This window comes from Sinocyclocheilus rhinocerous, unplaced genomic scaffold, assembly GCF_001515625.1.
Source record: "Sinocyclocheilus rhinocerous isolate Xijiao unplaced genomic scaffold, SAMN03320098_v1.1 scaffold1246, whole genome shotgun sequence".
In the NCBI taxonomy this organism is placed as follows: Eukaryota; Metazoa; Chordata; class Actinopteri; order Cypriniformes; family Cyprinidae; genus Sinocyclocheilus; species Sinocyclocheilus rhinocerous.
In genome coordinates this window covers 433,952-448,515 of record NW_015630543.1, presented here as the reverse complement: position 1 = coordinate 448,515, position 14,564 = coordinate 433,952, and the positions used below count along the sequence as shown (strand labels likewise).

At 36.6% G+C, this 14,564-nt stretch overlaps 1 protein-coding gene across 1 annotated transcript in view; it reads left to right on the top strand.

Moving 5' to 3' along the window:
* Positions 1-14,564, top strand: part of LOC107740527 (laminin subunit alpha-2-like) — a 230,930-nt gene that overhangs the window by 24,300 nt on the left and 192,066 nt on the right. The window contains 1 exon segment of the mRNA XM_016552978.1: positions 13,776-13,946. Within this exon segment, the coding sequence (XP_016408464.1) occupies positions 13,776-13,946 (171 nt within the window).

The window sequence follows — 14,564 nt, the reverse complement described above, 5'->3', positions numbered from 1 at the left end:
GTTTTAAGTTGATTCTGCTGGTATAAGGAAACAGTTGAAGTGATCGCGCCGGCGCACACACACACAAAACATATCAGTTCCAGCATTGCCAGGATAGAAACGGACAAATGATCCTAAACCTAAAAGCTGTACATAAATGATCTTTTAATATTAACTTCAAATATTTGCCCCTTTAAATTTATTTCCAGGGGTGTTTTCACCTTTATAAGGGTAACTTTTCTAAACTTTTATGTATCCCCATGTACATTTTTAAATGTATTCAGTCAGTTAAATTAGAATGATAATGTAATCACAATCATTATAAAAAATCTGTTGCACTGCAGAGGAAAAAGCTGCATCTGCACCTGAAGTGGCGTTTAGATTTACACACACTATTTAGTGCAGCTGAGCAGTGCCATGCATGCATTTACACTGCAGTTATCTTTGCATAAATAATGCTATGAGATTGTTTTAGATATAAAATATATTGAATATAGAAATATGAAATGTTGGGGAAAAAGTCACTGTCTTAATGAGTGAATCATTGAATCATTCATTCAACCAATTTGTTCAAAATGGCTAATTCATTTAGCAACGCACCGTGACTGTCTTTAAAAATAGGTAATTGAGTCATTAACTCACCTGATTCATTCTGAAACAATGAAACAATCAGAAACAAAACACCACTGTGTTGATTGGAGATGCAACTGTTCTGCTGTGAGACGGTTTCTAACTATTTTCAGAGCAGAATAGAGCAGAAACAACCAAAATTGCAAATATCGTGTCTAAAATGTATATCACTCAATGTTAAGTTAAACATAAACTATTATTTTATTTACAGTTTTTCTGAATTGCTAAAACACTAAACCCCAATCTCTGAACCAAATTCTCACTAGCTTAAACCAATTTGTCGAATAAAGCACTCTTTCTGCTAAACCTTAAACACGTTCAGCCAGTTAGGCTCTATTTGCAAATCTCATGCACTCTTTTTTCAAAACTCTAAACACGTTCTCATTCACTCAAACACTTATCACACTGTGATGCATTTGTGCTGCAAAATGCTAAACACAAGCGGCAAAAGTTAAACACAACTAAAGCACAGTTGTCATCGTTTACACACAACGATTCAAAATTGTTCACACTTGTTTCTAATGATGTGATCAAACCAACTGTACAAAATATGAGCCAGTTCAGAGTGCACAAGTGGCACAGGTGACTGAATGATGATACGAACAATAGATGGACACAATCTGAGAAGGAAAGGAGGAAGAGTACATGTAAGAAGTGGAGGATGAGGAGGAAGAGTAAGGTTTAGAGAGTGTTATCAAGGCTGGATCTGTCAGAACAGAGGGTTTGTCTCTTTGTCTAGCAAAAAAGACTACATTACTTGTGACTGACCGGACTCAAGCACAAAGACATGATGCTGAGACAGAATGAATCTCTCATTGACCCTGATTTTACAATTGCACAACTTACAGTATTTGAGTGTACTGTAACATGCTATTCATTTAGAGTTTTATTTGACCTTTGGCATTATTTTTGCAGTATCCAAGTGCTGAATACATACAAACATTTAGTACTATTCAATATTCAGCACAATACTATTCTTGCAGTACAGTAGGCCTATACAATATATTCACCTTACTCAGTTGCAATTACTATACTTTTTTTCTTGCAGTACATACAGTAGGCATATACACTATATTCACCTTACTCAGTTGCAATTACTATACTTTTTTACAGAATTGCAAAATTGTTTACTCAATACAATATACTCTTTTTCTGTAATGTTCTGGATGCTGTGCTCTCCATTTTTCTCTGTAGTGTCTAATGAATGCTCTGTAGTGTTTATTTTTATTGACTCATGTTTGTGTGATCTGAGAGCAGATCTTGACTTTGAGTGCAAGAGAAATGGTTTTGCAGCGATTGTTTGATTTTGATGGAAGAGTCAGAGGTTTCGTGAATTTAGTCGGAGTATTTGGATTTGTGTTTAAGGTTTTGAGAAAATGAGTGATGGTTTCAAGAAATGTGTTTTAGCAATTCAGAAAAACTGTAATTATTTATCAATTATATACTAATTGATTAAGTATAAAATACTGATATATTGTTATGATTCTTAAAACAGGACAAATGAGCATCTGGCTCAAGGCTGTTCTGGTAGACAGGTTTGGTATTTCAGAACCGGACTGTCTGATGAAAAACTGTACAGATGGCCACCCTAGTCACTAGCTGTCTGTAAATGTAGTTGTAGGCAACAGAATGACCTCTCGCTGAAGTGACTTCATTGTGAGCTGTTGAAAGAAATTATTACATGGAGTCATGCAGATGCGCAATGCTTAAGGATCCTCTAACAAGGTATAAACAAAGGAGTATTGCTCCACGGCAAAGGCAAATTGCATCTTTTGTTCATTCGTTTGATGCGTGCGTGTGTGTGTGTGTCCGTGTGTGTGTTTGTGTGCGTGCGTGTGTGTGCATGTGTGTGTATGTGTGTGCGTGTGTGCGTATGTGTGCGCGCGTGTGTGCATGTGCGCGTGTGTGTGTGTGTGTGTGCATGTGTGCATGTGCGTGTGTGTGTGTGTGTGTGTGCGTGTCCACAGCTGCATGTGTGTTCATATGCGTGTATTGCTTCACTTGCAGAAATTCTTGACTTTTTTTTCACTCAAATTCAGAAGCATGGTTCACAAAATTATTTACAGTACATTTGTGAATTAAAGCTAAATGGTATGACAGTAGGATATTTAGAAAGGATAATTAAAGGAGAAAAAAGTATAATTAGGGAGAAATTATAAAGAATAATAAATTATGTACTGCCATTGTATAATATGTTTTCATATGTAATCATGTAATCCATAAAAAGTAACTGAAATCTAATTATGAGCATTTTAAAATATAATTAGGAGTATAGTTATTTTGGGGGTAACACTTTATTTTAAGGTGTCCTTGTTACACATGTCTTACTATTGTAATAAAATTCATGCATCATAAATTTAAACATAATAAATAAATGTAATTTCATTTATGCATAATTACATGCAAGTAACCCTAATCCTGACCCTAACCATACAGTAAGTACATGTAGTTAATTAATATTACTCAGTACTTAAATATACAATTACACTGTGACACCTTAATATAAAGTGTAACCATTTTTGGAATCTGATTACGTAATCCAGATTACATGTAATCAGTTACTACCCAGCACTATCTACTACAGTACATAGGAAGAAAGTATGCGATGCACCAATAATTAAGAACAACATGAGTAGGTTTATTATGTACAGATCCTGTGCACACAAATATTTGCCTACTATTCGTTTTAAGTTCTCTCAATAACATTTTTTTTCCTTAGTGCCTCATTCTCTGTGCCTCTCCTGACATGTGCCTCACACTTTGATAAACACTAATCTAGCATATCTATTTCTCAGGAACGTTAGATTTGTCCTTTTATTTCTTACAAAAAAAATGAAATAAAATAAATAAATAAACATAATGGGACACCGATTTGTTCCCTGTTTGTAGAAAAGAGCCAGAAATGTACTTGTGCCGTCAGGGCTCATAAGAAAAATCAAATCAAATGAGCTGCCAGACTGCTTTGGCCCTTTAAAGACAGAGCTGTGTTGTGTGTAGGATTGTGTTTGGCTGTGATGGAGTTTCTCTCAGCGCTAGATTGATGTCCGTGTGTGGCAGCTCTGTGTGATGACTGATGTTTGTGTTTGCCAGGAGATGCAACCTTGACTGTGATAAAGCACACAGCTGCCTTCAATATACGGTTACTTCCACAGAATCAAACTTTGATCAGGATGGGTCCAGAGACGAGAAGCAGAGAGGAAAATACAGCTGAAATATTAAAAAGAGGAGCAAGTGTTGCCTGTAAAAAATTAGTATGGTGGTGATGATGTTAAGTCATAATTGTACATTTCAATTGAACATCTACTTTGTTGTGCTTTTATTTTGTTCCATTATTCCTTTGCTTGTTGGTTGCAACCAAACAGAAATCCCTGCATGTTTCGATAGATTATAGATTATAGATTATATATGAATATTATTGACACAAAATCCTGACTAACAGTTTTGAGATTTTGGTCTTTTTTATTTTATTTATTTATTTTTTATGCATGTATGCCCATGCTACATATATAGAAAATATCAAGATACCAATACCAAAGTGAACCTGACTTGCCTTAAAGTGACTTTGGTGCAACTAAACGTCAAGATATGTTTAAAATAAGCAAGAAACTGTAAGTAGTACACAACCTTCAAAACCTTCCACAGAAAGTCCAAGTCAATCTGGCTGTTTCCATGTGTTTTCAGTTATAGCTTAGAAAGTTATATTCTCAGTCATAATACTGTATTTTCTCTTCTAATACTGCAGTAATGTTTTTTTTTTTTTTTTTTTTTATAAAAAAGGTGTTTATTACTATTATGCATCACAGTTCAAAGATACAAACAAAGCAAACATTTTCCCCAATAATATTGTACTATAAAGGTTAGTAAACAAGATGATGCCACAGACATTTGGGATTTAAGGTGATAATATTTGACCAGTCAAAATGTGTCATGTTTACCCAGTTGTTACAATGAGCTTTTTTTTTCTTTAGAAATATTGCAACAAACTTGAGCATTATGTACTCACTACCACTGATTCTCAACTGGTACGTCATAACTCACATGCTCACAGGTCTGGTGAGATTGGGTCACAGACAGCAGGAAAAACAATATTAAATGCAAATAATAAAACATAACTGGCCATATAACTGCGTAAAAGTGTTTTATAAGTAAAGAGCATCAGAAACTCTTGTTGGACACTAGGCAGTCCCTTCCTGTCTAAGTGTGCAGTTCTTGGAATAAGCCATAGTGAGGACCAGACTTCATACTGATAGTCAAAAGCCAGTAAACAAAATAATCACACAGAAACACACACATATGTATAAAGTCAGCGCTGGGAGTCAGGGGCTGCAGTAGAACAGGATGTTCTGATGGTAATTTCAATTCTGCTTATGTCCTGTTAATCTCTTATATTACACACTGAAGCGCCTCAGTCCTGCAAACCCTGCACTCATAATGAAATCAAAATACAGAGATCTGTGTGTGTGTGTGTGTGTCTGTGTGTGTGTGTGTCTCTCTCTCTCTGTCTGTGTGTGTGTGTGTGTGTGTGTGTGTGTCTGTGTGTGTGTGTTTGTGTCTCTGTCTGTGTGTGTGTCTGTGTCTCTCTCTGTGTGTCTGTGTGTGTGTGTCTGTGTGTGTGTGTGTGTGTGTGTGTGTGTGTCTCCAAAGTCAACAGAACCAGTGCAAGCCTGCTTCATAATAATAAACACGTAATGAAGAAAAAGAAGAAATGAAGGAAAAGGAGAATAAAAGCACGTGCAATTGCAAATTACAAGTGTCATTATCCTCTATTAAGGAAGTCGTTGATCTTTAAGTGCCGTTCCGTGTTTTGTCGCCATGGAAACATAGTGATTTGTTTCACAGAATGACAGAAACAAAGGTTGACACACACACACACACACACAGAAAAAAAGCATATTGAAAGATGAGACCTGGCTAGGAGCATTCATTTATTTCTTAACATAATGCAAAGTACAGAACATAGCTGAAGAAATGTTTTGCTGGAATTCTATGTGTGTTACATTAGTTTGTTTTACAGACAGTTTACACAGATACTCATTCTTCTTATGTGGCCTTTTAATGAAATACAGTGTATTTTAAGTTCTTCGCTCAAGTCCAGCTGTTATTATTAGCTTTCTAAGATGTTACAAAGCTGAACTCACCATGACGGTCTTCTACAGAAGCAAATAGCGGCGCAGTTTTGATTGGATGGTTAAAGTGCCTTTGAAAGTTAGAAAGAGAAAGTTATCCTGATGAAAGACAATTCAAATAAATACTTCTTTCTTTAGAATAGCTGTGTGAGAAACATTTTACCAGTAAATCGCTGGCTATGTGTCAGTGGTTTGAGTGGCTGAACTGCTGGTCACTAGAAGACGTTTCTGCTGCTGGATGCCATAATATACTAGTGGACACTAATCACAAATGAGACGTCAGTCTGTCTGGCAAAATATCATTGTTATTTTTTAGTGAAAATTAACATCTTTCAGGGGAAAGTGTCTGTATGTGAATTACAATGGTGTGTAACATTTAATATCTGTAGTGCCAATATTCAGAACAACATCACTGTTTCTTGTGTGATATTGGTTGATAATAATTGGTCGGTCGAATAATCGGCTATCGTATCGACTGAGAAATTTCATATCGGTGCATCTCTAATATTAAATAAATTCTGAGTAATTCGCAAGTAAAGAAGACCTTCCTGAAATCTCTCACAAACACATAATTTTACTGAAAGAAAATGTACTTCAGAATGATTTACATAGAACGATTGATTACACAGAATGATTTACATGAGAATTTATTCTGCTTGTGTGTCATGAATGAGGCCCTGTGAACGAACGCCACTTTAATTCATGATCTGACCTGTTTATGTGATTTGAAGGCCATAGTTTTAACAGTATAAAGTCCATTACTCCTATGGAGAGCACAGTAAACCACATATACAAAGTGTGTGTGTGTGTGTGTGTGTGTGTGTGTGTGTGTGTGCGTGTGCGTGTGTGTGTTTGGGAACTCAAGACACACGCACAAGTTCATCATAAACTTTGACAGAAACAAAAACAGCAAGAAAAGAAATAAACATCAGCGAATCCCACCTTGAAATCTGTCTAAGCAAGCAAACAAACACACACACACACACACACACAATAATCTCAGAGGCTGATTGAATGCGGCACAAAGATTGACGTGTTTATGGTGCAAGGTGTTACGAGTGTGTCGTAAAAAGTATATCAATACAAGTGTGTGTACTTTGCTATGGATGTGCATTTGGTGTGAGTGTGTGATGTTGCAAAAATCATATTCTTATATATAAACTTGCACCTAAAATTGTACCTAAAATTGTACCATTGTACCTTTTTCCTAAGAAGCTAAATTGCACAAGATCACAAAGGAAACATTTATTGGTGGATTTCTTAGCTGTGTTTCATCAAATTTGTCCCAGTTGTTGTCCATTGGAGAAATAAAAGCTCATAATTGAGTCAGTAGTTGTCATGCAGCAAGAGTAGAGAGCTGTAAAATGAATGCAGAGGGCAGCTCAGGTCACTTGATCATTGGCAACTTTATAAATTTCATTTACATTTCTTCATCAAACAGACGCTTTTAGTTTTATCCTAAGCGACTTACAAATGAAGAATACAACAAGCAATTCATGATATTTATTCTTAAGGATGCTCAGATGTTTTTATTAGGAAATACTGATTTCAACAATAGCCCATCTCATCCGGAGGCATCGTCTGCATTATTTCCCTCTGCAGGGATTGTTGGTGTTAGATGAAACGTTTGTACGTCTGAACCATCAGCTCGGCCTGAGCCCAAAGAGCCCCGTTGTTCGCAGCATGTAGATGAGGAGCGGGATGGGAGTGAGCGTTGGAGAGATTCATCTTTTGAAAGGCACGTCTCTGGGCTGTGAGGCCTGCTGACAGACGGCTTACGGCTCCGGACGCCCAGCGCCGCATGAAAGAATAATTAGTTTTGTCAAGCTGAATGAAGGATCAGCTGCATCAGGATATGAATGAAGAAGGAATGAACGCTGATATCGATCCGACCCGGCTCAGAGAGAGAGAGAAAGAGCGATAAGCCTGAACTGTGTCCAAGCGGCACCTACGGACCAGAACGCTCTCGGAAACATGACAGGTCTTTTACAATCATTTCATCGGGATTTATAATTATGCTTTCGGCTATCTGGAGCTACAAATGTCATGTGAATAGCGTCTCCAGTGAGCTTATATGCAACATTTTCCCTTTTCAGTGCGTCTGTCTTCAGATCATCTTAAAGGTGAACACGCTTGAGACAATATCTGAAATCCAGATCATGAGAGGGTTTTGATCAAGTTCTCTCTGAATGGGTAGATGTTGGTCTTGTGATGATTGGTCGTCTAGTTTGAAAATGCCAATTATATATTATATCAACAGCTGTTAGTATTGGGCAAAATTCAGAATTCAAGGACCAGTTTTATTTCGGATCATACTGTAAGTGTGAATTAAAAAATTAGAATTGCTGTTATGATTTATTTGTTTGCTAAAATTAATATTAGAACTAAATCCATAAAATCCCATGCATAAAATATTGGCTTGTCTTAGATTTTAATTTATTACACCTTTATTCATTTATCTATTTATTTTGTTTCTGCCTAGATTAGACATATTAAGGGCAGAATGACAGTTATAATGCAGAGCTCAACAGAAGGAGTCATTTGAATCATTCCCTCAAACCATTTGTTAAAAAATTCAAGGATGAAACAAGAACGAGTCATTAAATCACTGAATCAATCATTCATCTTTTTAACACTCAGGAATAAAACAAAACACCTTTGTCTTTGTCTTTGTTTGAAACTATTTTCATTGGTGGTTCAACAAAAGTAACCAGCAATATTATGTTTAAAATGTAAGTTAGCTAATATTAACTTATTGTTTATTGAACTGTTGTATAAAACTAATTTGACAAAATCAAGCTGCCTTTTTGTTACTCCAGTAACACCTCAGAAATGGTCAAAGCCGTTGCTGCCAGCTCTGATGTGACAAATTAATGAGGCTTGAAGACATCCTGCATCAGTGGCTCAAGAAAGGAGTCTATGTGACAGTTCTTGGTTTGTCCTTGTTCATTTATATACTTGTCCCTTTTGAAGTGGTGTAAAACAGCAGAACCACACTCGCATATACTGTATATGAGCACAGTATGTACCTGTGGCCTCTTGCTTACATCTGAATCAAAACTGCGGTTGTACAGCGATGACTCTTTTGTGATATTGCTGTAAGGTTATGTATAAAGATTACAGTTCGCCACAGAAAAAGGCCAATTGTCCATTTCCAAGCTGAAGTAAATGCTTAAAGGGGTCATCGGATGCCCATTTTCCACAAGTTGATATGATTCTTTAGGGTCTTAATGAAAAGTCTATAACATACTTTGGTTAAAATTTCTCAATGGTAGTGTTAAACAACACCTTTTTTTCCTTGTCAAAAACAGCTCTGTTTTCAGCAACTCGTTTTATTGCATGCTCCTTTAAATGCTAATGAGCTCTGCTCACCCCGCCCCTCTGTTCCCCACCCCCGCCCCGCCGTGGGGTGACGAGCCGTTCTCATGAGACTGTTTACTTTAGCCACATTTAGCCGCATTTAGCCCCGAAACTTGCTAACTAGCACGTTATTAGGGAAGGCGATTTGCAAAGATTCATAAAATAACCTGATACTCACTTCTTCTGTAGGTGAGGCTGGATCACGAATGATTCGCGCGAAGATCGGGAGCGCATTTGACGACTGCTATGTTCATTATTACATCCAAAAACAGAACATCTCAATCGCTTAGGAGCCATTCTTGTCTACATCTGCTCTGGCGGTGAAACAATAGAGGACTGATGACAGCTCACTCAGGGCGGGTCTAAGGTGTCAATCAACAATCGTGGAAGGGGCCTGGGTCTGTGTGACATCACACAGACAAGCATTTGAGAATGGCTTGATATGAGAAAGGGAAAATGATTTAACAAGATTAAAAAAAAACACTGGGTGGATCTTTATCATTATATGGTGGTTGTGTACACACACTGCTAACACACATTTCAGTTCAAACAACTTGTAAAAGTGCAGGTCGCATCCGATGACCCCATTAAACAATGAAATCATCCAAAATGCTTGTCATTTCAATCCTGTATAGTTTTATTTTCAATGGAGCTTGAAGTGCACTTACCATACAACTAAACACACATATATAATGAATCTGAATGAGACTCACATTTAAGGCAGATGATTTCAATCTTGCTGCGTGTCATTGTGTGAGTGTGTGTCAGTGTATTCACATGCTATATGGTTGCCTAGCAGCAAGAAGTATGTGTGATGATTTGGGAGATCTTAAACATGGCTCAACTTTAAGCAGACAACATCGTTTTTTCAAGATGATCGGGAGCTCGTGAGGCGCTCGGCTCGCGCTCCTCTCACCCGATATGAGCCTAATCACTAGTGACGCAATTCCTATGTATAGTTTTTATTTTTACTCAACATTCGATATTTCTTTCAGTTTTTTTCTGCTGTCATGTCTTGCGCTCTGTATTTTCTTGAGCCAGTTATGAAGAAGATCTTTGTTATGATCAACATATGTATATTGTGAAGAAAAAAACATTGCAAAACCATTAAATGCATTTTTGAGAAGTTGCTATTTTTTCTAGCTTTTTTGAGTGGCATGTCCAAAACTGGTCTTTTTTTGCAATAATTGCTTCGACACTAAGATTCAGTGTGTGGCAAATATGTAAAGAATGTAATGTAATGATATTGCAAATGACGACATTTGGAACACATGCGTGTCTGAAATGTGTGTTTTAAATATGGATGTCAGCAAAACATTTTTTTGTAACATTTCAAAAAGTGAAACTTTCAAATATTCTAGATTAATTTCATGTAAAGTAAAACATTTCAAAAGTTATTTTTTTTGTTTGATGATTAGAGCTTACAGCTCATGAAGGTCAAAAATCCAGTATCTCAAAACAGAATATTTCCTAAGATCAGTCAAAAAAAGGATTTGCAAAACAGAAAAGTTCAAGTTCTTTAAAGTATGCTCATTTATGCACTCAATACTTGGTCGGGGCTCCTTTAGCACAGGAAACAGCGCTCTGTGAACAGCCAGCCCTTTCAGTAATGACCTTCTGTGATTTTACCCTCTTTGTGGAGGGTGTCAATGATTGTCTTCTGGACCATTGCCAAGTCAGCATTCTTTCCCATTATTGTGGTTTCAAAGAACAAGAGATATCCGGAATTTATACTGTAGGGATGGTCATTTAATGAAACTCAAATGTAAATATTCTAATATTTTGAGATACTGGATTTTTGACTTTCATGAGCTGTAAGCTCTAATCATCAAAAGTAAAAAAAAAACATAAAGTGCTCCAAAATCTCGTGGTAGACGGCTGCATTGACTTTGGACTTGATAAAACACAAAGGAGCAACACCAGCAGATGTCACGGCACCCATTAACTTTTTGAAATAAGTTACAAAGAAAAAAAAACTTTCCACGATATTCACATTTTTTTAGATGCACCTGTATACACACACACACACACACACACACACATTAAAATAGATGATGGTTGCAAAGCTCCAGTTTCAAAAACATCCAAGCTGGAAGTTGTTAATGTTTCCTGGGAAAATGTCCTTGTTGTGCTTTAAAAATGTGTCTCATATTGAGCATAATATCCATTTGATTGTGGACATTCCAGAGGCAGCTGCTAAGCTGTGATGTGTTTGCATGAAGGAGGGTGTGAAAGACTTTATCCCTGCAACTAAACAGCAGAACTAGCACTAGCATTCAGATAATTCACTGTAAAGAGCACAGGGAGAGTTTGAGTGATTGTGACAGAGAGGAGAACCTTGCTTTTGTCCAGCTCGCATGTCTCTGAGAACTCATAAGGAACATCTGTCTGAACAGCTGAGACTGATTTCATGAGATCAAGCGCGCTTTGATTCTGACCAACTATGCACACTCTTTTTTGTTGCTGTTGCAAAAATACACTTCACACAACAGAAAACCCAGTTTAAAATTGCTGACATACAGATTTAAACCATGCACTCCAAACACTCATGTCTTTGTATAAAACCCTCATATTTCTATTCTATTTCAGGTAGTTCAAATACTAATGTACCGCTTACTGCACAGTGTACACTAAATACCAACTGCTGTTTTTTTTTTTTTTAATGCTGTAAAATGTGAAATAGCATACTATATTTGTCCTGTTAAAGCTGCACGATTATGCCAGAAATCATAATTTCGATAATTTCCCTTGACATTGTGATTTCAGTGATCAATGATGATTAATGTCAGTCATCACAATTTTGTCAGTGACTCACAAAAGGAACTTTAATTAAGCAGATTCACTGCTGAATTTTTAATAAAGCTGTCAGTAACAACATTTTGCAGTGTGCTTGTGACTGTTGCTTCTTTAAGCAGCATGATCAATAAAACTTGTAATAGATTAGATACTATATTTTCCTGAATATAAGCCACATTTTGTATCATATGAACATGTTGTGACTAATATTGCAAACCAACTAATGCAAGTAACGTCAAGCACACAAAATGTGTAAAGTTGGATTTGTGGTGGTAGTTTTATTAAATGCTTTTATTAAATGCACTCTTGCAAAAAACTCTTGTTTCCATTACAGGTTTGCGTAAAACTTTTGCGATATTTTATAAACGTCAATAAAAAACTATTGCGAAATGGCATAGTTTCCATTAACCGATGTTATGTGACTAAAACGTAATTTTCTTCCTCTCGCGGTAACCGATGACCTGTAAATGCCAAAAAACTTTTTCCATTGCAGTTTTGCGATTATATTCCTTTTTTGAATTGCCTGAAAAACCACCTCATGCGAGCGTAAAATCTTTTTTGCGATATATGTTAGTTTACCGAAATTGAAATGTTTCCATTTTCAATTTTCAATTTCAATTTGCGCAATTTGAAGGGTAATGTAAACTCAGCTTCTGAAGCTGTCTACACTGCACTGTGAATCTTATTTACATTACATTTACACTTTGTTGGTTACAGTGAGAGGATTCGAGAAAGTTATCAGTCAGATCACAATGAAAAAAAAATTAGTTTTGAGTAGATTTCTTCTCATAGTGATTCAATGAAACGCATCTGATTGACTGTTGTGTTCATGTGCTTAACACTGGTGATGCTTAACGCTGCAAAAATGTATTGTAAATTGTAACCTTTGATGCAAGAGGAGTAAATATAAAGATAATGCTGTAATCGGCACTTTTATAATTTATTGGGCAGCCCCAATTTCTACCATATATTTACATTTCTGAGTCATGCTGTTATGTACAATAAACTACTAAAACCCAAATTCTTACTCAAGAGGATTTGAATGTGAGCTCCATGTTATCTATATCTGAATGCTGGAAATGCTGGGAAAGTGGATTCTAAGAGAGTTTTAATTACAGCTCTCACAAAGCAGGATCAGCTTTCATAATACAACTGTTGCTGCGCTATTTTGATGAAAGATGTGTTTGATGAAACAGACATTGCATTTGATTTCATGCAGCTTTAAAGTCTCTTGTTACTGATATGATCATTTTGTTTCAAAACATCCACAAGTTTGTTCTAATAAGACTTTCCGATGGTTCATTTCGGCAAAAACTGATTTAACTCAGAGTTCGGCTGTCAGTAGGATACTGAGCTGAAGTTTTCTCTGTAATCAGTAAGTTGCGAAATCAGTGTGAAACAGGAACATCATTTTTTTTCTTATTCACTTTTAACAAAATAAAAAAAATAATAATAATGAGAAATGTTTCCAGTGTAACTTTAATATAAGGACAATGCTTCTCTTGTAAATGATGAGCTCCTGGAAGAAGGACTGGTGACAGGGAGAGGATGCACACAAACCATTCTGCAAACAAACAAAACTAGATTACACCCTTTTAAATCAATTAGTTGCTCTAAGCTGCAAGAAGTGCTGCTGGAAGCCAATTAAACACTGACCATTCAAAATGCGTCCTTGTCCATTGATGCTCAAATATATCTGTACATTCTGATTAAAGACTTTTTTTTTTATCACCGTAAACAAAAATGGCAGATTGCATAGTGTACATCTGGGGAGATGGATTTATTGGAAAGCTATGTGAAAACTTGCTGTTGGCGTTGAACCATCTGTAGAAGTGATAATCTGTCTTGGTAACAGCTAACGTTGTGTGTGTGCTGTGTGCACAGGTCTCTTCCCAGCTGTGCTGAACCTGGCCTCCATGGCAGAGATCAAGACCAATGCCACATGTGGAGAAACGGGACCAGAAATGTACTGCAAACTAGTGGAGCATGTACCAGGACAGCCCGTGAAAAACCCTCAGTGTCGGACCTGCAACCTGAAGAGTGATTATGCTAATGGTACAGGACACACACACAGACACACACACTCACACACTGGCTCTCAGGCTGTGCATAATCCATTTGAGATGCCCTAATCAAAGACAGTTTCTGCTCATAAATCACTGCATTCCAAAATCACAGTAACACTGGCACAGTCACGCATGTAACGCACATGTACACTGGATTCCCCGCTTCCCCGTGTTGTTTTTTTAATAGCAATATTTGATTCATTAACAAAAATATACTAGAATCATCTGACTCTGGTCTGAGCAATTCATTCACAAACTAGACTGAATCGCTCTGGGGTGTGTTTCCCAAAAGCAACTACAGACATGTTTGCAAGTTCAGTTGTTACCAAAATACACTCTTAAAAATAAAGGTGCTTCACGATGCCATAGAAGAACCTTTTTGTCTAAATGGTTCCATAAAGAACCTTTAACATCTTTCTGTTTCACCAAAACCACAGCTAGAAACGGTTCATATTTATATTTTAAATGTAAGCTTAAATTCATTTCTAATAAGTAGGCATGGTAACACCGGGAACCTTTTGTCCCCTAATATAATAGCTTTACCTTATTACTGTGCTTGTTTAATTGCTTTTTTAAAGATTGCTGAAAGGGGAAATTTTTCAAAGAA